The following is a 22,135-nucleotide window of genomic DNA, read 5'->3' as shown; positions in this document are numbered from 1 at the left end:
ACAAATGTAGGCTTTTTAAGCAAGAAACAACATGTCCTAAGGCCTGAAATAACCTATCCACTGCTCCATTCTGGATTTCATATTAGTCCAGATGTTTTGAAAAAATTTCATTACATCAGATTAAAAAAGAGTAATCTAAACTGAAATGGTTTTGTGAATGTGCGGTGGAGGGTTTTCTGTTCAAAGTAGCAGAAATGAATTTTTCCCCATACCGAACAAAATATAAACATCTCTAATATGTGAAGAACTGAAAAAAGTTAGCTCAAATATTGGAAGCGTATTTATCTGAAATGTACAGATTTAAAATGTAGAGGCTAAACATTTTAGACAATAGCAATAAGGATTGAATTACAGGCATATAGGTGATTTTCCATATCTATCAGTGATTATTAAAAAATGGCATATGCAGGCACCATGGTGATGAGTGTGGCATAGAAACAGATTTGCCTTAAGTGGGGTGGGGAGGAAAGTAGGCTACTCACTTGTAACAGATGTGGCGTTATAATTATGTTATGTGCGCATAAAGTTTGTACATATGCATTAAGCCATATGGAAATGTGTATTTTAGATTTTTAAAATGCAGTGAAACTATGCAAGAGACCGCTTCTATTAGACATCTAATTAATTTGAAGGTACCTATATACGCAGCCTTCATTTGAAAGCCACCTCTGCTCATCAGTCAGATTTTTGTCAGGCCTTTTGAGTGGTTGCTTTAGGCAGATTTTACTGTAATCATTAGGTTGTATGAAAACTATGCCATTACCCATAACAATTCCTTGTCACAAATGAGTGAGCTACAAGCTCTTTCATCAGAACATTCCTCTTCTTGCTTTATTTCATGGTGTCTCCACATAATAGGTGTCAGAAATAGTTGTGCCACTGAAAAAGTTTCAAAGGTAAAATCTTTCAAAACTTTGAAGTGCAGTGCTATCCTGAAAAGTGGCTGTGGAAAAAAATGGCAGTGCCATTTACAGATATTTCCAGTCTGTCTTCAAAGTCCTATCTGCTTATTCTTATAACTGAAGGTTTTTAACTGCTTTTTTTACTCCTGCTGTCTCCTCTTAGAAAGTGACTTGGAGTCTATTCCTTATAGTATCCTCATCAACAGAATTGCTTACCAAGAGCTGTCTACTTACTGAAGGCCGTGAGTTTGCACCAGGTGTTACTGGGGTTCTGATTAGGCACATGGCATCTTTATTACTAGAGATATTGTTCAAGTAGGGCTCTCTGTCATGTTAGGTGTGCAATGCTGGCAGCTGGGAACACTGATTCAAAAATGGACCGTGTTAGTAGTGAATGAAATTTGTTAACATAGGTTGCCTTTTTCGTGGCATCCACAAATCAAGTTTTTGGTGTCAAGTCTGTTCTTGGTAGACTTTTGAAAAACGCTACCATTACAATGCTTTCTGACACCCTTTCAAAAAAAATTTATTTTCTTGGGTTCCACCCACCCCTATGAGAGAAGAACAGAGAATAGAGACAAAAGACCAAAGCAGTAAAAGAAGAGGAATGGAAAGGGAGGAGGGGAAGCAAAAAAGTGGCATTTTGGTTTCTATTTTGTAGAGATTAATCAAAGATTCTAAAAAGTTAGAGCAAATCTTTTCAAATGTATCTGAGGTGTGAGGTAGTTGTTTGGTTTCAAGCACTGCTCTGGAGAACCAAGCTTTCTGTGAGATGGAGATTTTCCAAGATGAAGGGATAAATTGCTAAACACAGTGTGGGAAGTAATTTTTAAGGAGATATCTACTGTCATATTAATCTTCCTACTTATTTCTAGCCAAAAGGATTGTATCAGCTGCAAAACTTTTGAGACAGTGTGTGGCTGCAGGAAACCCACATCTCCAGCAGGAGTCTCTTTTTGGCAAGGCCTGTCCACAGTAACCTATATGGGGACCAGTATCAATGAAATATAATTCTCTGCTGGATAGAGTTTTTAATGTTTTGCAAGGCACTTCCCCATTGGCTAGTGTTCAAGGATATACATGCATGGTGCAGGCAGTTAAATTAGGGAGGGTCTTTAGGGCCTGTAAGCCATAATGGGCTCTGGTTGGTTGGGTGAACTTAATGAAGCTCTCACCACATCAACAACAATTCTGAAGTCTCTGGTCCTTCCAGCACATCAGGCTCAAATGTCCTTCAAGAGATTCTTAAGCTGCCGGTAATGTCATGAAGGTGGACCGAGTAGATTGCAGGGTTGGAGTTCTTGGAATAGAAGAAACTGATCTCTGCGATCAACTGAGACACCCAAATTATCCCCTTATCCATCCACTCTACCCATTAATGATTTCTTGTCCATTTTCAGCAATGGGTTGACCCAAAGTACAGTATGTATGTGTGAGAAGAAACAGAATTTAATATTTCTAGCCAAACTGGCCCGCGCTTCTCTGGTAGCCAATATTATTGGGGAAATTCTACAATCAAAAAGGTAATAGGTTGAACCTACTATTCCTGCCAGTGGGAGAGGATGTATATCAGCTTTTTTGGCAGGTTCAGCAGTACATGTGTCAAAGATTTGAGTAGTCATGGAAGCTGACTCCTAGAGATGATCTGCTCAGGTGAGGGGTGGAGCACGTTGGATGGTCAGTGTTGGGAAGCTTGCGTTGCTGCTGCTGCTGCCTGTGCTGCAGCTCATTTCGGGTAATGCTTCAGACTCCATGACTTCAATCCAGCATGTTTCAACTGTAGTACATAGTTACTAGGCTTTCCCTCGTAGGGGTCTGCTGGTGCTCATAAAGTGATGGAGCTCTACTCTTGCAATTTCATGATGACAGAAAAGCTTCTGGAGTAAATTAGTTTTCACTCACGGGCCATATAGTAAAGAAGGAAGTCATTAAACATTTTAAGGATAATGGAACCAAGATGAGTGGGGAAAAAATATAGACTGAATATCAGAGTGCCTGATGATGAAATCTGTTAGGCTTTTGACTAGTCTCAAAGTAAGTGTTGGAAGCCCCATCACTTGGACAAAGGAAAGTACTGATGTGAACAATCCTTCATAGCTAGGGAGATGGCTGGTTATTTCACATAAGTGACCTTCAGACGTCAATGACTTTCCATCATTAGTGATGCAGACCAGCAACTGAGATGTAAAAAGTATAGTATGTCATTCACCAGACCCAGGTTGATGTCCATGCCCATGAGGGAAATGTTATCTTTCCAGTACTGTGGTGAAATATGAACTGTTTTTTTAAAAAGTACATTAAAATGAGTCATAAAAATAAATTTAATACACTTTTTATAATTATTTCTCATTAACCGTTTGGACTTTATTTAAAAATTTGAAAAACTGTAAGAATGAAGCTGCAGTTGTCAAGGTTGATAGACCTGAGAGATCATTTCAAGGTTCAGTTGGCAGGAGACATATATGAGCCTGCAAAAAATTTAAACAAAAATGAATTAACTTCTCTCTTGTAACCTGTCTTCCTTTTTCTTTTCAAAGTGTCAGTTTGTGGTTTTGATAAATGTCAGAAACATTTCTCTTTTTTTCAAATAAAGTTCTTCTCTGCATAATCCTGTGTTGTGATTTTTTTCTCATCCCTCCAAAGATTACTTTGTCCTTCCTATGGTTTCTCATCGGAAGAGTATCTGAGTAATGGGATGGAGTTGACAGCAGAGTGTGTTTCCTACTTAATTAGTTTCATGTGATAACTTAAAAAGGGGAGAGGAGGGAGTTCATTTGTTTGGCTGTTTTTTTGTTTTGTTTTCCTATAGTGTTGTAAATTCATTAACAATTCTTAAAGTAAGAATAAAAATAAAAGCCTAAACACTTACTGTTTTTTTTTGCTGCCAGGCTGTAGGCTTTCTTGTCATGCTTTCTACAGTGTTTTGGATAAAGACAATGATTAATAGTTTGTTTTACATGGTACAAGGCTATATATGTATACTTATTAGAGAACTGCACCCTCATATCTGTGTATCAGTCCCTGACACAAACCATTGATAAAATGTGTAGGTGTGTGCTGGCACAATGCAGTCAAAGTGGAATCATAATTATCTCCCAAGCAAGAAGCCAGGGTTATGTGATAGACAGCAGTTTGAGTTAAATCACTGTTTATAAAGTGTCCTGAGGATCTCTTCTCAGTCAAACCAGGAACAGGTTAGATTAATATGTAGTTTATAAATATTTACCGAATAAACTCATAGGCAAAATTACTTTTCGGAATCCCCAGTGTTTTGAATCACTTCTGTTTTAGCATTTATCATATGCCTCTTGGGGAGTCCTGAATGGTTATCGATGGGGTTATTCTTCTTTCTGGTAAAATATTGATGTATGATAGAAAATTGTTCTGTTTATATTGTGGTAGCACCTAGGACTGTCTGTCATGGACTGGGACCCAACTGTGCTAGGTGCTGTACAAACACACAACAAAAAGATGGTCCGTGCCCCAAAGGGGATGACAGTCTAAGTAAGGCCCAACTTGAATTGCAGGATGATTGTCAAAAAATTGCAGCTGCGTTGTGGACAAGCCGTGGAAAATTGCGGAAAAGTCCATTATTACTTTTCCACGATTTTGCACTGTTGATTGCCTGGGGCTCCCGTTATCAGCTTCTGGGGTCTGAGAGCGGGGACTCCCACTGTCAAAATTGTGGTGGAAGTCTAATATTGCGAATCTGCTATATCGAAAGTTAAGTAGGGCCTGAAGTATAAGACAAAAGACAACAGATCAGGGAAGCACAAGAAAACAAGGAGCCAGTATTGGTTAATGTGATAGGCAGTTCTCATAGGACTCCAGCTGCCTAACCATTTTAAAGGTTTTTTTTTGTAGGCTTCACTGCAAGGGATAGTTTTAAGGAGGTATTTTGAAGGAGGATAATGAGGTAGCTTTACAGTTATATACAAAGAACTCTTCCAAAGCACAAGAAAAGTACTCTTTTGGAAGCTTAATGAGTGCATGTTGAAGGGTGACATCATTGACTGAAGGGAGATGAGAGTCAGCATCTCACTGGTGTATGAGACATGATAGGCAACTTTGGGAATAGGGCTTGAAAATGAAGACAAGCAGCTTATATTTGATCTGATGGAGAAAGGGAAACTGATGGAGGGATGCAAAGAGGGGTGACCTGGTCGAAGCGATGAGCTAAGCAAATGACCTCTGCAGCAGTATTTTGAATGTATATAAGCAGGACAAAATTGTGGCCTTGGTAAAGAAACAAACAAATTAAAATCTGTAAATTAATATAGTAAATGCTTATTGCTCCCTCCCCAAATGGGAACAATGTGTTTAACTTTTAATTATTATTGCTCTGCTTTATTTTCTTTTCCATGCCCTTATCCTTTTGATACACAAAAAGGGACTGAATTTTATGAATATGACTTAATAGTCAAATGACCTCTCTGCACTTTCTCTTCTTATGGGAGTAAAATTCATATTAAACTCCTTTAACCCAGAATTTCAGTTTGTTCTTACTTTGTAAATACAAGAATAAAATCTGCTTCATTCATATTTTTTGTTCATTCCTGGAACTATATTATTGATTCAAAATCTCTCTGCTGGCTTCTGAATGTGTGTGTATGTGGCTACTGAGTGTGCACATTTATTTATTTATTAATATAATATAATATAATTTATAATTAATATATATGTAAATTCCAGAAATTAATATTGTATTGATTTTATTAGGCACTAGGAATATTGAGGGTATTTTGTTTAGGGGGAAATAGTATAGTCTGCTAAATTTAAACATAAAACTCCTTAAGTTGAATGCAGTAGACATGATATTACAATGTCACATAAAATCAACAATAATTGTTTTAGCTTAGAGTGGTTACCACCTCCATCTATATTGCATCTACTGTTACAATAGTTGGCGAAACTGCTTAGCTGGAAAGGCAGGTCATGACAGTAACTAGTATTGTGGAAACTGATTCCAAATATGAAACAAGATGTTTTAAAACAGGAAAAATGTTTTCTTACAAACAATACCACTGCAGTTTGAAGAGCAGAAAGGAGTAAAATGACCAAAATAAATTACAGTTGGAAAACACAGATTTCATCAGGTCTGAAGGAAACATTCATTTTGTTACTGAAGTGTTGTTCAGTCAGTCAGCATCCTGTCACAGCAAGTTAATATGGGGAAGAGAAAACAACCAAGTAGAAAATGTTAAGCCATTGCTGTCTCTGCATGTTGTTTTTGTCTTTTTGGCTTCATTATTCTACCTTCTTATGTGATGGATAGAGTTGTCTAAGTGCATGTTTCGTATGTTTAGTTTGTTTGGTTTGATGGGCTGTCAGATTTAGATTTAAACTCCCTGCCATCACTACCACCACATGCTACCTCAGCCTCTTCTCATTTGGGCTGTCAGGCACATTTGTTCATTATGTTTGGAGGACCAGTTTATATTGACAAGCAGTCATTACTTATGGCAGTGTTTAGTCGGGCTTCTTTTGCTGCAGTATAAATGTTCATTTTGCTAAATTGCAAGTCAAGTATGCTTGGCCAGGAGCTCTTACCTCTGCTACAACTCATTAAACCATTTGCATCACTAAGTCATAGTCATTTAGTCAACCACTCAGATGCAAACCTTGATGAAATTACCAAATTATATTTGGCAAATAGTAGCTCATGTTTTGTAAATAAACCCTAGAGCTTCCCTGAGAAATAAAACCCTCCTAAAAAGATCTTAAAGCTTTAAATATTCCTTCAAAATTTTTGGTGATAGGTAAAATACACTGTAGATTTCATTCAGTTATATAACTTAGTTTCAAATCCAGTTGCCCAAAAAATGCCGCAAAGGGTAAGTACATATTAAAAAAGTAAGGACCTAACTGGTCAACTATAGGTTTTTATTGCTAATGTTTTTTATTTCCCTCTATCAAGAAAAATGTTGGCAACAATTTTTATGCTTCTGTACCTTAAGTTAGAAAAAGAGAAATAATGTAAATTTATCCACAAATGAGCATGGCTTAATGGTCCAAAGTTTGGGCATCTGTGCTCAAGAAGAATAGATTTTCATCATTTGAATCTGATCACAATATTATTATTATTATTTATTATTAAAGTATTGTATCACTTTTTCTCATTGCCACTGTCACAGAGTGAGTGGACTTGTAAGGAGGTTAGAGTTCATCTACACCTGAGCCCGCCCTGCCCCGTGTCCCCAGGTGGAAGAAATGAATTAAAGTCATGTGACAATCAGATGACTAGGAGCTGGGTGCACTGGGAGATATAAAGGCAGCATCTCAGTAAGAGGAGAGCCAAGTAGAGAGGACTCCCGGGAGAGGAATCTTGGGAGTCTGTGCTCTATAAAGAATTAGGAGGGCAGTCAGGAAAGCTGGTAGTATAGAAGAAAAGAGAAGCAAGACAGGTAGTGGTTATGGGGTTCAGTCAGTCCAATTTTTAGTGTTCCCAGGGCCAGGAATCCATAGAGGGTGGGTGTGAGTTCCACTTGTACTGCCACTCTGTTTGCACTCTCCCACCCTCCAATGTCCCCTTTATATAAGTGGGAAGACCGACTGAATAGAGCCCACAATGTCTTGTTGCTGAGCCTGGGAAGGAAGGGCTGGAATTGAGGTGACAAGAAGACAGACCCTCAGGAAGGAATGACTGGAAGACTTCTGTGTGTGTTTGGACTTCAGAGCCCAGAAGGGGTTCTTGTGACCTGGCCAGAGGGTTAAGTCACCTCAGCAGTGGAACTGTGCCGATGGCCAAGAGAATTATTGGTAAAAACTAGGAGGGAAACTGAGTCACAGTGGTTGCAATGTTTGGCAGGCCATAAGGGGGTGTGCTCTTGGTCTGCATCCTGCAACAGTCACGTTAGTGTGTTTTGTTTCCTCCTGAAAACTTGATAGTTTAGTTAAGTTTAGAAGTGTTGTTGAGACGATCTAGTGGGCTGGGGAAAAAGGGGAAGTACCCCCTTCATCACCTCCCCCCCCTTTTCTGGGTAAAAGCACTGTGAATCTATGGTGAAAACTATTTAGGGAACTCTGCCTTGTAAAAAGGAGAGGGTTGAAAGCAATGATGATCCCTAGAGAAAAAGCTGGGAGATCCTTGGTATGCTTGTGGATTTAGTACCCAGTCTTGTAGCCCTTACTCAGGTAAATGAGTTCTGTTAAAATAATCAGTGGGATTATTCACTTGTGTAGGTGCTGTAGGACTAGGCCTTTAGGTCCTGATACTGATAACACTTATTCCATGCTTAACTTCATGCATGTGAGTAGTCCCAGTGAAAGTACTCCTGTGCATAAATGTCTGTACTTTGCCTCATGATTTGTACAGGGAGGATTCCTAATCAAACTTATAGATGGGTAAGAGAGACAGAGGAAGATGCTCTTGTAGGGGCATAAGAAGGGAAAAAGGAAAGCAGAATTTCAGAGTTTAAAATGTGCACTTATATTCATTTAATTACGCATTTGCTATCAGACTTGTGAAGTTGCTGGCCTTGGTTCTGTTTCAGGAAGGATGTGTGTCATACTATCATTACATTTTCTGCAAAGGAGCATAAACAAAAGGTTGAAGTGTTGACAGCTATGACAAAGTTCAGTACCATAGTGTGTCACCAGATAAGTGATACTGTATAGTTTGTGACAGTCAGCAAAGCATGGCGGCTACTATTCATGTGTCAGTTTTAAAAGACAGGAAGCGTTACCCAAAGGAGAGAGAATATCAGAATTTGACAGCCTGGTGACACTTAAGGTTAAATGTCTTCTTTTGAATAGATTTAATTTATATATGTATTCATTTTATTTTATGGCTTGAAGTCTGAAATTCCAGACTTGCAACACTTTTTTGTTTATCTCATTATTTGGGGGTGTTTGTGCTGTGGGAGAACAAGCCAACATCTTTAAAGTTTCCTGCTAAAACTGAAGGGTACTAGATTTTAGATAAAAAGAAAAGGAGGACTTGTGGCACCTTAGAGACTAACAAATTTATTTGAGCATAAGCTTCCGTGAGCTACAGCTCATGCTCAAATAAATTTGTTAGTCTCTAAGGTGCCACAAGTCCTCCTTTTCTTTTTGCGGTTACAGACTAATACGGCTGCTACTCTGAAACCTAGATTTTAGATGTTAACTTTGATATCCATGTTTTTTACTGCACAAAAATGCAAATGTACATGAAGCCAACAGCCAGCCACTGCAGTGCAGTAGGTGCCTTATTCAATTTTTATTAAAACATGTCCCATTTCTGAAAATATATATTGTTAATAGATTGATATATAACTTGCACTCAGTTGCTCCACTGCAGCCAAATTTCCTTCAGATTTCTCAGACTTGCAACTTTCTTTGCAAGACGAGCTTTAATTCAGAGTGTTAAATGGAAATTTAAAACTCTACATCAGTCTTTTTTTTTTTTTTTTCACGTGAACATCTTATAATAAGATTCTAGGATTGTCATTCTGTCTATGTCTCACTCTGAAGCCTCGGATATCTGAGTCAGTACAAAGCAAAGGAAAAAGCTTCAAGGATGGTTGAGTGCTCTTTTTGTCTAGAATATCATCAGGCTCAGTCATTACTGGAATTCATGGACTTCTATGTCCAATTTTTAAGTTTTCAGCTTTTCACCTAGTTATAAATAATAAACTAGAGCCACACTATGTATGTATTAAGGTTGTATTATCCTCCTTTCTTTCACATATTTAGTTTGTTCCATAAGTTCCTTTAACTTCCTAAGCACTTATATTCATTCCTTTGCATCTCCTGTACATGCTGTAGAAATAATTTGGGGAAAATTGAAGGCAGAAGTTTTAAGGGAAGAACAAGCCACAAAGGTGAAGAACTGAAGTAGTATATGGTGGTCCAGTGGAAGCTAGAAGGTCCCCTTTGCAAGAAATCTCTCTGCAAAGTTTCAAAGAGACTTCAGTGTGTAGTGAAATCATATAATGGACACTTGAAGCAGGAAAATTACTAAATATATGACTAAAAATAAATATTTTCTTTGTAACTTTTGATTATTTAATCTCTGAACTCTTATGCATGTCTAAAGTCAATAACACTCATCAGTGTTTTTCATATTAAGTCCACTATCTACTATACATATTTTTGGTGTGTACAATATATAAAATATTTAGAAAGCAATTCTGGATGTTCTAAATTGACAATTTGGCTTCAAAACTATGGAATACTAGATCTCCAGATTTTGGGGGTCGTTGTTGGTGAAGGTAATGATCTTAGTTGCCTATTGGAGGGACCCAACTATCTTGCTCTTCAGATTCCTTCAGTGCCTTGTGTTAAACTAGAATAAAAATATACACAGATGGAGTGACATCAAATAAGAGGAGGGAGGAGAAGACGAAATTGGCTGAGCAAAAAAAAAAAAGCAGAGAACTACTACCAGATGTATTCAGACCTGCCACTTCCGCTCAAAGATTGTAGGCCACGTCCTCAGCTGCTGAAAATTAATGTAGCTCTCTTGACTTCAGTTGAGCTTAACCAGTTCCCCAGTTGGTATAAACTGGTAATCTTGAGTGAAAAGTTCCTGGGATTTCCCTGACCCCCATTTTTTTTAATCTTCCACACAGTCTAGCCAATGTTAATTTTTCTCTACTGCAGCTTTTGCCATCTGGAACATATACCTCCCAAAATTTCAGGTGGCTAAAGCGGTATGCAGCACCACTCAGGTTTGGTCCATCCACATAGAGATGGAAGGACAAACTGGCCAGATTTGATTGATGTTGCAACCTAGCACGTGGGATTACAACACCAATCACATTTAGAGGAGAAGCGGAGATGGAGAAGCAGACAGGCCAAATGTGAGTGGTGCTGTGAGACCCTGTGTGCCATGTCACACCACCACCACTGGGTTTGGGGCCCCTCTCAAAGCGGGGTCCAGGGCAAACTCCATCCGCAGGGCAGCCCTGAATGGAGGAAATGTTCACTTCAACCAGGACAGGGGGGTTTTGGGATCAAAGCAGGACTGTTCAGTTAAACCCAGGACAGTTGGGAGATCTGGGAACATTCTTCCTGTTTCTCTCTCCATCAGCAGTTCTTCATTTCATTTTAAATTACAGCTAGAAACATCTCTTCTCCCTTGCCTATACGTCTTAGGTTTCTCTACCCTTTGGCTCTTATTTCTTAGTAACTTTTTTATTTAACTCTGTAAAGTGTCTTTGGATAACCATTGTCTTGTCTTTTATTACATTAGAGATTAATTAGCGGCTAATTGGATTCTACATTCACCTTGTCATTTGCGTCTTATTTTGTCTTGGACAAGTCACTTAACCTTTGCTCTCATCAAACATATAAGTAAAATGGGTGGATAATGGTTACCTACTCTGTACTTTACAGATTATTGGGAAAGATAATTAGTTTGTAAAGTTAATCGAAAACTTTGGATGAAAGATGCTATAGGAATGAAGAGATTATTAAACAAAATAATTTAAGATTAACTTGCCTAATGTTTACTATTTTCCAGTGTGAAAAGTGGACCTGTGCAGTCTTTATCTTGTTAATATCAATCACATTTTTGGTGCAAAAGAAATCTTTCTTTTTGTAGGTGCTCGAAGATGCAGAGTCTCAGCATTTGTTCCAGTCCATCTTGCCTGATATGGTGAAGCTAGCACTTTGTCTCCCTAGTATCTGCACTCAGGTAAGTAAGCACAAATAGGTACACCCCCAGGGCAGATTAATTTCCTATAAACTATAACTAATTGCTGGGGTCAAAATGCCATAGCCATGTTACGTTTCTTATTGAAAGCTGTGGTAGTTCTGTCTCATTTAGCTGAGGCCTAGGGAACAGGAAGGACAACACACACCCACAATGGTACAAAAGAACATTAAAACCTCACTGTCTCATTTCTGAACCTTAGTTTAAGCCATCAGTCAAAATTCTATATATATTAGAAATGTCTTGTTCTTTCTAATGAAATGACCATGAAATTTTTAAACTTTGAAAATATTTTAGTTGATTTTTATAGCCTTTTGGATTTGAAACCACTTTTAAAGCTATTTTAAAGCTATTTTAATCTTATGTGAATAATGCTTCAGATAAGGCTTTCTTCTTTTACGTATGAAAATACATGATTATATTTACACCTCCACAGTGTCTGTGAATATACGGTTCTCAGTAATGATCATGAATGTTTTACTTTATTGTAATAGGGCCAAATCCTTTAGGCACTTCTTAGTTGGTATAATGCTTACTGCTGGGAATAGTCACCTCAAACTCAATAGGACTGTTCATGTGAGTAAAGGCTATTTAGATGAGTAAGCATTTGCAGGATAGAGCCTCTAATTAGTAAGCACGACTGTCTCAACTTTTAAAATAGGTTTTTCAAAAGTAAGGTGTTTGTATTGGAATAGAAAAGCATTGCCCTGCTTAGTTATGCTAAAGAGGATGTTTACAAAGGACACGAATTCAGAAAATTGGAATATTTTCTGGTCTTTTTACCAGTCATTTGGCTGGAAGAACTTTTCTGACAGCTACAAAGCTTTTAAAAGTGAGTTCAGCATGCACAGGACACCAAGATGATTAAATTATGCATATTTTAAAGGAGTTTTACTGCCTTGAAATGTTTCTATTTGAGAGATGAGTTATTGACCATTTTATACTATCTCTAGGTCATTCTTTGAGTTTAGAGGTAGCTGAACTTAAGATGCAGTAGTGAAATCTATTTTATACACTGAAATGACTTAATCTACAACAGCAGTATAGTTTAGCTAAATAAACTGAATTCTGTGAAACAGGATTTTTCAATCTTTCTTCCATTTTTTCTTCTGTGATATCATAACCCAGTCTTACAGAGCCCTAATATGAACAGATGAATATATGGAGAAAGAAAAACCTGTAGCCAAAAGAGATATCTAAATTCAGTGAATATAAATTTAATAACTTCACATTTTATAAAAATATGTCAAAACATTCTTAATGGAGATTTCATTTATTGCATGTCTCCTAGGATTGTATATCCAATAATTCTACTTATTGCACCTGTTCACACAGGAAATGTCTCTTCACAGCTAGTGCTAAAACCTAATGACCCAGCTCCACTGAAGCTGTGCTTGTTGCATTTGCGGAGAACCAGAAGCAAAGATGGCAATTGTTTAATTGGGAGGGAGGAGCTAGAAGAAGGGATGAAGAAATGTATTTTCATTTGATTATTTTTTAAATGACTATTACAATAGCTACTAGCCCATTACTTAAATAATTCTAACTTATTTTGTAATATTGTGTCAGATATAAAAGTGGTTCTTAAACTAAAATCCCTTGAATGTTATGGGAAAAACTCAATGAAGGAAATTTTTCAGACTTCTTTTAATGCACAGTAAAATTTTTCATGCTGTCAGCTATGATTAAAGGATAGCAGGGTCTGCTAGTTTGATTTCAGTTTCTAAAATCTAAAGAGCATTAATTTCATCCTGTTTTTCAGATGTGTAATTGCTTTTGCTCGTATGAAAATGTGGCTTTTCAAACTCTGCATCTCCTGAAGTCAAGTTACCAAACCAAAATGACAGGTTTCAGAGTAGCAGCTGTGTTAGTCTGTATTCGCAAAAAGAAAAGGAGTACTTGTGGCACCTTAGAGACTAACAAATTTATTTGAGCATAAGCTTTCGTGAGCATGCCGATGAAGTGAGCTGTAGCTCATGAAAGCTTATGCTCAAATAAATTTGTTAGTCTCTACGGTGCCACAAGTACTCCTTTTCTTTTTGCAAACCAAAATGGCAGTTGAGAGCCAATTTGGTTTCCTAATCTTACAGTAGACATGCAAGTAGATTAGTAAAAATACAAAACGGTCAATTTACTAGAGATGAGTGGGAATCTGTACCCGTTTTTGAAGGTCTCCTTAGAAATTAAGAATGATAGCCAAGGATTTAATGCAGAGATTATTGATGTGCTAATACATTCGTGAAAATGCTGTATGCATCTGAGGGTTTTGCTTTCTCTTGTGTTGTCTAAAGGTATACATCTCTTTTTATTCTAACACATTCTATTCTGCCAATACACAGTTTCTCCTCTTTAACAAAATGTTTCAAGACATTTTTATAGCTCTGCAACAGTATTTCCTAGTTAATGCTGAATAATTACTCTAAATCAGAAATGTCAAAAACATAGCCCCTGGCCTGGATTCAGCCTTTCTAATGTATGTTGTGTGTGTGTGTGTGTGTGTATGTGTATGTGTAAGAGAGATGGCATGTTCACATCCTGCAGAATCCTAACTTCCGCTGGGGAAGAGGAAAGTTGGTTTCTCGTTGTTGGAAAGCAGACATTGAAAATATGGATCACTTTGCACAGAACTTGAAACGGTAGCTTGGAGAAGTGTGAACTCCATCACCCCCATTCATCTAATTGATTGGTTAACTCTAAAACCTAGTGATCATGCTTTAAATGTGAGCATTAACTACTTCATTGCTGATCATTTTCATGGGAGTGAAGCTCATGGGAGATGAGAACTGGAAATTAACGCAAGGAGGAAATGTGCATTGAAGAAAAGAGGAAAGACATGAAGGAGAAAAACAGGCAAATAGAGAAGGAAGAAACACAAAGCAAAAATGGGTGTGGTAGGAATGGAAAGCGTATTTTTTTCACTGAATGGTGTGGAATTTAATGATAAAATTAACAGTAATAACGTAAAGCTTAGTTTTTATGTAAATGCTATAGTCCACTTTTGAGTTTTGTGTAAAGTTCTAATTGCACTGTGCAAACTGGATGCTCCTTTTGCAGTCGTTTTACTTATCAAGAAGAGACAACCTCCCCGCCAAACAAACAAAAACACCCACTTCCCACTTATTGCCAAAGAATTTAGAGAGAGGGAAGCTGATATAAATCTCTGTCCTTCAGTCTCTGCAGTGGCTCCAATATGCTTACCCTGGTTCTCTCCTTTTACCCATTCAAGCCTTTTGGAATTCCTACAGCCCTACCAGTAAAGTGGCTGTCCCGCATAGCTGCCAGCTGGGGTGAAGACCAGCTTCCTGCACTTACCACCCCTCATACTTACAGCTATCTCCCTGTTACTGTAGGTGTGCTGTTTGCAGGGAGTGGGGACAGAAGATACCCTTTCAGAGATGCTTCCATTGTGTGTGTGTGTACTGCAGCCACAGGGTGTGGTGGCAGTTCAAGTAGACATACCGGAGCTAACTTTAGTCTAGTTAGCTTGGGTCCTGGAGTAGTGAAGCCACAACAGTGTGCACTTCAGTGCAGGCTAGCCCTGCGAGTAATTATCCAAGGTTCTTGGGCTCATACAGCTCATGCTGAAGCATGTGCTGTCATGTCTTCGTTGCTCCAGGACGCAAGCTAGCTTATTTAAAGCTAGTTTGGGTATGTGTCCACTTAAATAGCAGTCGCATACTCTGACTGCAGTATAGACATATCCTAAATCTGTGGCTGCTGTCTAGGGGAAGGTAGCATTTCTATAAAGGGGCAGAAACCTGCTCCCCTCTCCAGGTCTTGTAGAGCACTCAGAGAAGCAGCTCATGATGATTTATAAAACCAGATACTGAAGATTCTTTGTAGTGTATGACCCCTGTTAATTTGTTGGCAGAACTCCCAAATAGAGCTGCCAGCAAGGAGAGTCTGCTTTGGGTTATAGCCCCTTTTAAGTTTCTTTAGCTGACATCCTGTTCACTATAGAACATTTTGTGGAGGGGAAAACTTGCAGAATATGCTTAGTGCATCTGTTAACATTACTCTAATGAGTTTAAAAGCCATATTTGGTGTTCAGATAAGAAGCAGGGACCATCTTCAGTGGCCACAGATGTTTCACAGCCATTACTAATGAGCAAGTGCCTTGTCAGAATAGTGAGCAGATTCAAAGACCTGGTGAACACTAGAAAATTAGGTTGGTTTAACTACATAGGCTGGGGTGTGAAAAATCCATGCTCCTGAGTGGCGTTGTTAAGATGACCTAAGTCCCCATATAGACAGCACTATGTCAACAGAACAATTCTTCTGTCACCCTCACTACTGCCTCTCGGGGCAGTGTATTACCTACACCGACAGAAGAACCCTTTCTGTCGGAGTAGGTAGTGTCTACACTGACGTGCTACAGTGCTTGCCACTGTAGTGTTTTGTGTGGACAACCCCAAAGGATAGTTTTGTCTGATGTGAACTTATAGATAGGGAGGGGGGAAAATATTCTTTGTAAGACGCTGTTCTTTATTAGTCTTTACTTAAGACTTTTTGTTTTTTCCTGGATAACTTTGAAAGTTGGTGGCTCCTGTTTTCAGTATTTCTTTTCATTTTCTGGCCCCCAAACTTTTTTGTTTTGTTTTTTGGTCTTCATTAGGGTTATTTTAATAATAATAATAATAATAAAGTTACTGTTCCATTCTGGCTAATTATGCTTCCCTTAAAGTATTAAATCTTTAATTATGTTGTCCTGGTCTTCATAACATTCATGATGTAGACTTGTAAATTCTTTGGAGAGAGGCATCTTCAACCTGAGGATGTTGCATGGAATTGTGAGATTAAGATGGATTGAATATAAGTGGTAACAAATGGTGTCAATAAAGGTTTAATCATACAAGTTACCAATGTGGATAGTTGTAAGTTGGCTCTGTACAACCTTCTCGATTCATTTTTGCCAGTGCATGTCATTCCTGATCTCATCCCAGGCCTATTCACAGCTCTGTTAATCCACTTTAGTCTTGTCCTGTAAATGTATTGCTAAATTTGGTCCTTTTTATATCATGGACTGCTAGTTGTGCTAATTTTTGTGCTGTGGACAGATGCCCACTTAGAATGTAGAATGAGATTCTACAAATTGGTTTCCACCTGTGATCAAATAAGATTTGAACAGTGATTCCTCACAGGAGTGAAAATGGTGAACTAAATTCCTCTCCAACTCCTCCACTCCATCCAACATCTTCCTCCTCAGGCATATCATAAAGGGACAGAATTTCTAATTTATGCACTGCACATGTTTTATAGGGTGGGGATAAAGAAAGAAGGCCTTCAAATTGATAAGCCAGTCATAAAATAAATATATAATAATAATGGTGCTTGTTGTGAGTGTTCTTTAATTCAAATTATATTTGAGTCTTCTAGTTATCCAAAACACAAAATTGGATGAGGGAGTCAAAATAAATCGTTGAGTAATTAAATTTTTTATAGTTAAGGTGACATTTGTCCCCTCATTTTACAGCTGTAAATGGGTGAGTGCTGTAATAATATATTTTCTTTAAATTGTGCAACAGCATTGTGACAGTATGCTGAGGTTCCCAGACTTGAGAGTTAATGTTAACCCTCTCAGCCTCAGCAGCTGAGAGTTTTGGTATTGCTAAGAAGTGTGACAACTCACTGACACACCAGTTTCTCAGCTTTCCCAGTAAACTCTTCAGGACTCTCAGTCCAGCTCTTGCCTTGCAGGTAACAAACTCCCCCAGAGACTTCCCTAGAGACCTCTCAGTGCAATGTCCAGTCTCCTTAGTGAACAAACAGAAGTTAAATTTGTTGCTCCTTTAAGGAGACAATATACTGCAGCCTGTTAGCTTAAGTGGGTTTTACACTCCCTTCCCTTCAAAAAGTGCACTTAATTGTTTTATAGTAAAAGTAAAGCAAATTTATTTAACAAAAAGGACAGAGGATTGAATGATGCCAAGTATAAGGATGAAAGGTTACAAACAAAAGTAAAAATACACTTCTAAGACTAAAATCTGATTCAACAAACTAGACTCTTGTTCAAAGAAGTGTTTCTCAAGTCTCTTTTCTACCATGGCCGACCAGATTCTCTGGCCAGGACCCTTCATAGATCTCAAAGTGCTCAGTTCCTTTATCTCTTCTGGTGAAGGATGCCAAAATGGCCTTTTCTCTCTGCTTATATCTTTCCAAAGTTCATTGACCCTGCTTCAAGAGATAGGTGGGCTTCCTGGGGTGCAATCTTCATCCCCCATTGAGATTGCTAAATGGTCATCTTTCTCCACTTGCTCTCCTGATGTCTTTGTTTTCTTGCATGTCAGTGTCTTTTCTTTGTCTTTGGTCACATCTTGGCTACTTTTCAACGGAGAGACATTCAAGCAATCAGAATCATATTCCTTTGAAACAGTTGTATCTTAAGCATTGCTTGCCAAATACATTTTAAGAACATAATTCTGGAACATATTCATTACCCTTTGTGTACACCTCTTACACGCACCATGCAATGATTTTTGGGACAAGTACGTTACCAGTTTGTGTAGATGTATTACATAACACCTTTTAGATACAGATAATGACACCAATGTGTGGGGTACAGAAGGTATGTCAGGCCTGACAAGAGTTGCTGAGACAGAGTAGTGAACTACCCACAGGCATAACTTTAGAATCCAGCTGCTGGAATAAATAAAATATAATACATATATCTTACTTGATTTTAAGATTGCCCAGTTATTACTACGTTCAGTCTGTTTCCACCTCTGGAGCCTGTTTTTTCTCTGATAAGTTGTGCTTTGTTGGCCTTATTGTTACTGATTAGAAATCTGCTATTTGTCAAACAAGCTAGTTCCCAATCATCTTAGTTGAACAGCCCTTGACTTTAATGGTGCTGCTGATTTAAGGACCAACCGATGGCCCTAAATTACCCTTGCTCTAATTTAGCAAATGTAATTTTGTGCTCCTGCTTTTTTTTTTTTTTGAATTGCTAAACTAATTATTTCTCTCTCTCTCTCTCTCTCTTTTTTTTTGTCCATTCTATTCTGGTAGCCAATACCTTTACTGAAACAAAAGATGAATCACTCCATCACAATGTCACAGGAGCAGATCGCTAGTTTTCTAGCCAATGCTTTTTTCTGCACTTTTCCACGACGCAATGCCAAGATGAAGTCTGAGTATTCTAGTTATCCAGACATTAACTTCAACAGGTATGGCATTCTTGAATAAATGGAGCAGATGACCCTTCAAGGAAAATATTGTAGCCACTTAGGGGAGAATTCTGTTTTTTCTTTCACATCAGTAAAAGGCAATTAACACCAATTCAGTAGTTTATTTATTGCCTCTAAAATTATAAGGAAAAAACAGGAAACAATTTAATCACATTATCCATGGGAAATATGAGGGGCTTGTGGATGAAAAGTTAATGCTTGATAACAAGGTTGTGCTACCCCAATCTATTCACAAACTTGCACTGATTTAATTAATTGACTGCAACCCCCTCTGTGGACACTCTTATTTCCATTTATGAACATTTATAAGCATGAAAAGTGCTATATAAGAGCTAGGTATAATTCTTATTAAAGAGTGCCTTACTTCTTTTTAGCTTCAGCCTGTTCCTAGAAGACTTAAGTGAAACTGAAATAAATCTGGCTTAAACTGACTGTGTCCACACAGCCTTTTGTGATCTGGTTTAACTACAGCAGTTAAAATTGCACCTTAAGCTAAAACCAGTGGAATTCTGAGTGTAGACAAGCCTTTAGTCTCCCCTTCATGGGCTCAAACTTGCACTGAAATAATTAAATTGATCTTAATTTACACCTTTTGTTAAATATTATATTGGGCTGTGCCATGTTGTCTGCCTGTAATGCCTGCCTGTCCCTCTTTTTTCTCTTTAAACTCTCTGCCCATCAACCAATATAAATTCCTACATTGTTTCATCACCACTTTTTAAATCAAAGTATCTCAAACCTCCTGCTCAGAACATACGCTAAAACAAACTAATCCCTTTATTTACATAGGGCAGAATGTTGCATGCATGGAAGGCTACTGACGCTGGGGAAAGGAAGAGAACATAGTGTCCCTGAAAAGTGGAACTGTCTTTGTTCTTAGGGCTTATCAGAGTCCCTGTTGATTTTTATAAAAAGCGTGTTTTGTCATGGTTTTTGTAAACACTTGCAAATTTTGACCATTGGAGCTGATGCAGTTACCTGTTCAGCCAGTCTGATGTTATGTCACCACCATCTCCCCTAGTTCTGTTACATAGTGGAACCATGGGTATACAATCCTTCATAAGTCCTTGGGCTACTCCTCCATTGCATTAGAGTCCAATCCACATGGAGTTGTTGTCTAACTCTTACTCCAGGCAGTGCTGTAAGTGACATGTCGACAGAAAGATCAGCTGTACTGCAGCCATTTGCTTGAAGTAGTAGTCATATCCTCGGCCACCATGAACTCTGCTTCCTATCTCCCTTGCACCAGTAATGGATAGACTAGGGAAGGGCACCTGGTGTGGAGGGAAAACAAGCAGCTGACCATGCATAAGGGGAGAGTGAATAAATATAGCAGAGACAGGGAAGGATTAATAAGGCATGAGCTGTGGAGGAAAGCATACAAAAAGTAGATTGAAGGATGGAGGCATTCAACCATGAGCACTGGGAGAAACTGACCCAGAGGAGTAACACTGTTTCCTACCTCACCTTTTACTGTAACATGGCCCCATTTGTATTTTGAAAATGGGGAGAGGTAGAGAAGGAAAGTGTAGAGTTTGCACCATTTTCTTCCTACCCTCAATGCCACTGTCATCTTCTCTCCACATTTCCTGGTTTTTGAAAATATGGGCATGTCAACAGGAAGGAAAGGGCAATAAAATAAATGTCTTTAGCCATTAGTGGTATTGCATGCTTGTAATTAGGGCAGAATTTGTCCCATTACATTCTATAAGATTTGAAAATACAAACAAGCATTGACAAGCTGGCAGCATATGTACAAAATGTACTGGGCAGTGTCCAAAATCATAATTTGTGATTGTTATAACAATGCACTCCACTTTTAAGGAATATCGGGGGCTTTTTTCCTACTGTGGTTAGAGAGGGATATATTAGAAGTTGTTCTGCTGCAGCAACCCTGCTTCCCCACAGCAAAATGCTATGGCATCGAGACTTAAATTGTGTAGAAACTACTACGTTTTATCTTCTGCATAATGGAATGAATTCCTTCCATTACCTGTAGAAATTAACGTACTATACTCCTTTAATGAAGCAGAATAATTGTGTGCATATTAGCAAATTTTTGTGATTTTTTTTTCTTTTAACAAATGCATTATTCCATAATTAAACTGACTTTCTGCCTTCCCAACGTTTGCATAATACACATTTTTCTTCCCACCAAATCTTTAAATAATAAAATTTGCAGCTTAAGGTAAAAAAATACATGTGCATAAGAAATCTGTTAATCAAATGTCTTTAACTTCATACAGTAGTCATGTTCCTAATCTTTGATTATTAATTTGTTTTATTCTACAAAGAAATGACTAGGTATACACATGTTCAGTGATTGTTTTGGAAAGGACTATAAAATCGTGGGCCAAATATAGGTATTTTCAACCCTGTTAATTTTAGGGCCTGATACTATGTTTTGCTATTCAATCTTGTATCTTACTGGATTCTATGGGAGTTGATGGTGCTCTGCACTTCAGAGTATCCATCCCTCATCGTTAACAATGATGGACTTTTGTTTCAAAGTGAAAAAGATCTGTACCCTCATAGTTGTGTGGATTTGGCTTTTATATCAAATTGCAGAATGAATTATGCCCCTTTAACCTCTATTAATTTTAAACACATTTAAAAATTGGTACTTCATAGATGGTTAAACTGAGAAAGGTCTTAAGTCTAATTTAAAACACTTTAAATCTGCTGTCAGAAAATGTCCCCCTTTTCCACTCTAGGGCTTGGCCATTTTAGGTAATAAAATGAAATGATACACTTGGTATGTACATATTAAATAAAAATTGTCACTGTTTGCTTACTGTGATTTGACAAGGCTATCAATCTGTTTTATCAAACAAGCCATACTTGGTACAAGAGACCTGCGACATACCATTTATTTTATTTTCTGTAAACCATCTCAAATGTGCCACTCCTTGTTATGTGCTGATGAAGGCAAGTTTCCTGAGTGCTTTTCTGCATGACCGCTTTATGGTCATCTGGAAGGGAGAATGCTTATACATCAGCGTAACATAAGCCATTTTACACTTTGCTCTTTCCAATCCAACTCTTGCTGTTGTCACCTAAAATAAATATATATGTGTCAGTACATTTTTGACTTTGTGGTGCTTAACTTTATAGTACATTGTAACATTTTCATGTAAATTTAGATTGTACTTCTTCCTACAAACTAAGAGGCTATTAAGTAATAATATAATAAAGTAGTAAAACACTTGCCAATGTGATTAAATACATCCCTTTTAAACCTGGCAAGGATGTGCCTTTTTGGGTTTTTAAAGTTGTTAATAGTATAATATATAAATTAGAAGTATATCTGATAAAATGGAATGGTCTCTAAGACTCTCTTTAGATTACAGTGTTAAAATGTTGCCTTAGAATTGTAATTAGGACAATGCCTATGCTGTTTCCTTTCA

At 37.8% G+C, this 22,135-nt stretch overlaps 1 protein-coding gene across 5 annotated transcripts in view; it reads left to right on the top strand.

Annotated features, from left to right (window-relative positions):
• PARG (poly(ADP-ribose) glycohydrolase) overlaps window positions 1-22,135 on the top strand; it is a 126,077-nt gene that overhangs the window by 41,642 nt on the left and 62,300 nt on the right. For all 5 annotated transcript variants that reach the window (XM_077821338.1, XM_077821337.1, XM_077821336.1 and 2 more), the window contains exons 8-9: window positions 11,431-11,523; window positions 18,550-18,707. In XM_077821338.1, the coding sequence (XP_077677464.1) occupies window positions 11,431-11,523; window positions 18,550-18,707 (251 nt within the window). The remainder of the gene's footprint in view (window positions 1-11,430; window positions 11,524-18,549; window positions 18,708-22,135) is intronic.

Source organism: Eretmochelys imbricata, chromosome 7, assembly GCF_965152235.1.
Source record: "Eretmochelys imbricata isolate rEreImb1 chromosome 7, rEreImb1.hap1, whole genome shotgun sequence".
In the NCBI taxonomy this organism is placed as follows: Eukaryota; Metazoa; Chordata; order Testudines; family Cheloniidae; genus Eretmochelys; species Eretmochelys imbricata.
The sequence above is the reverse complement of the archived record's forward strand: the minus strand, read 5'-3'. Positions and strand labels throughout refer to the sequence as shown.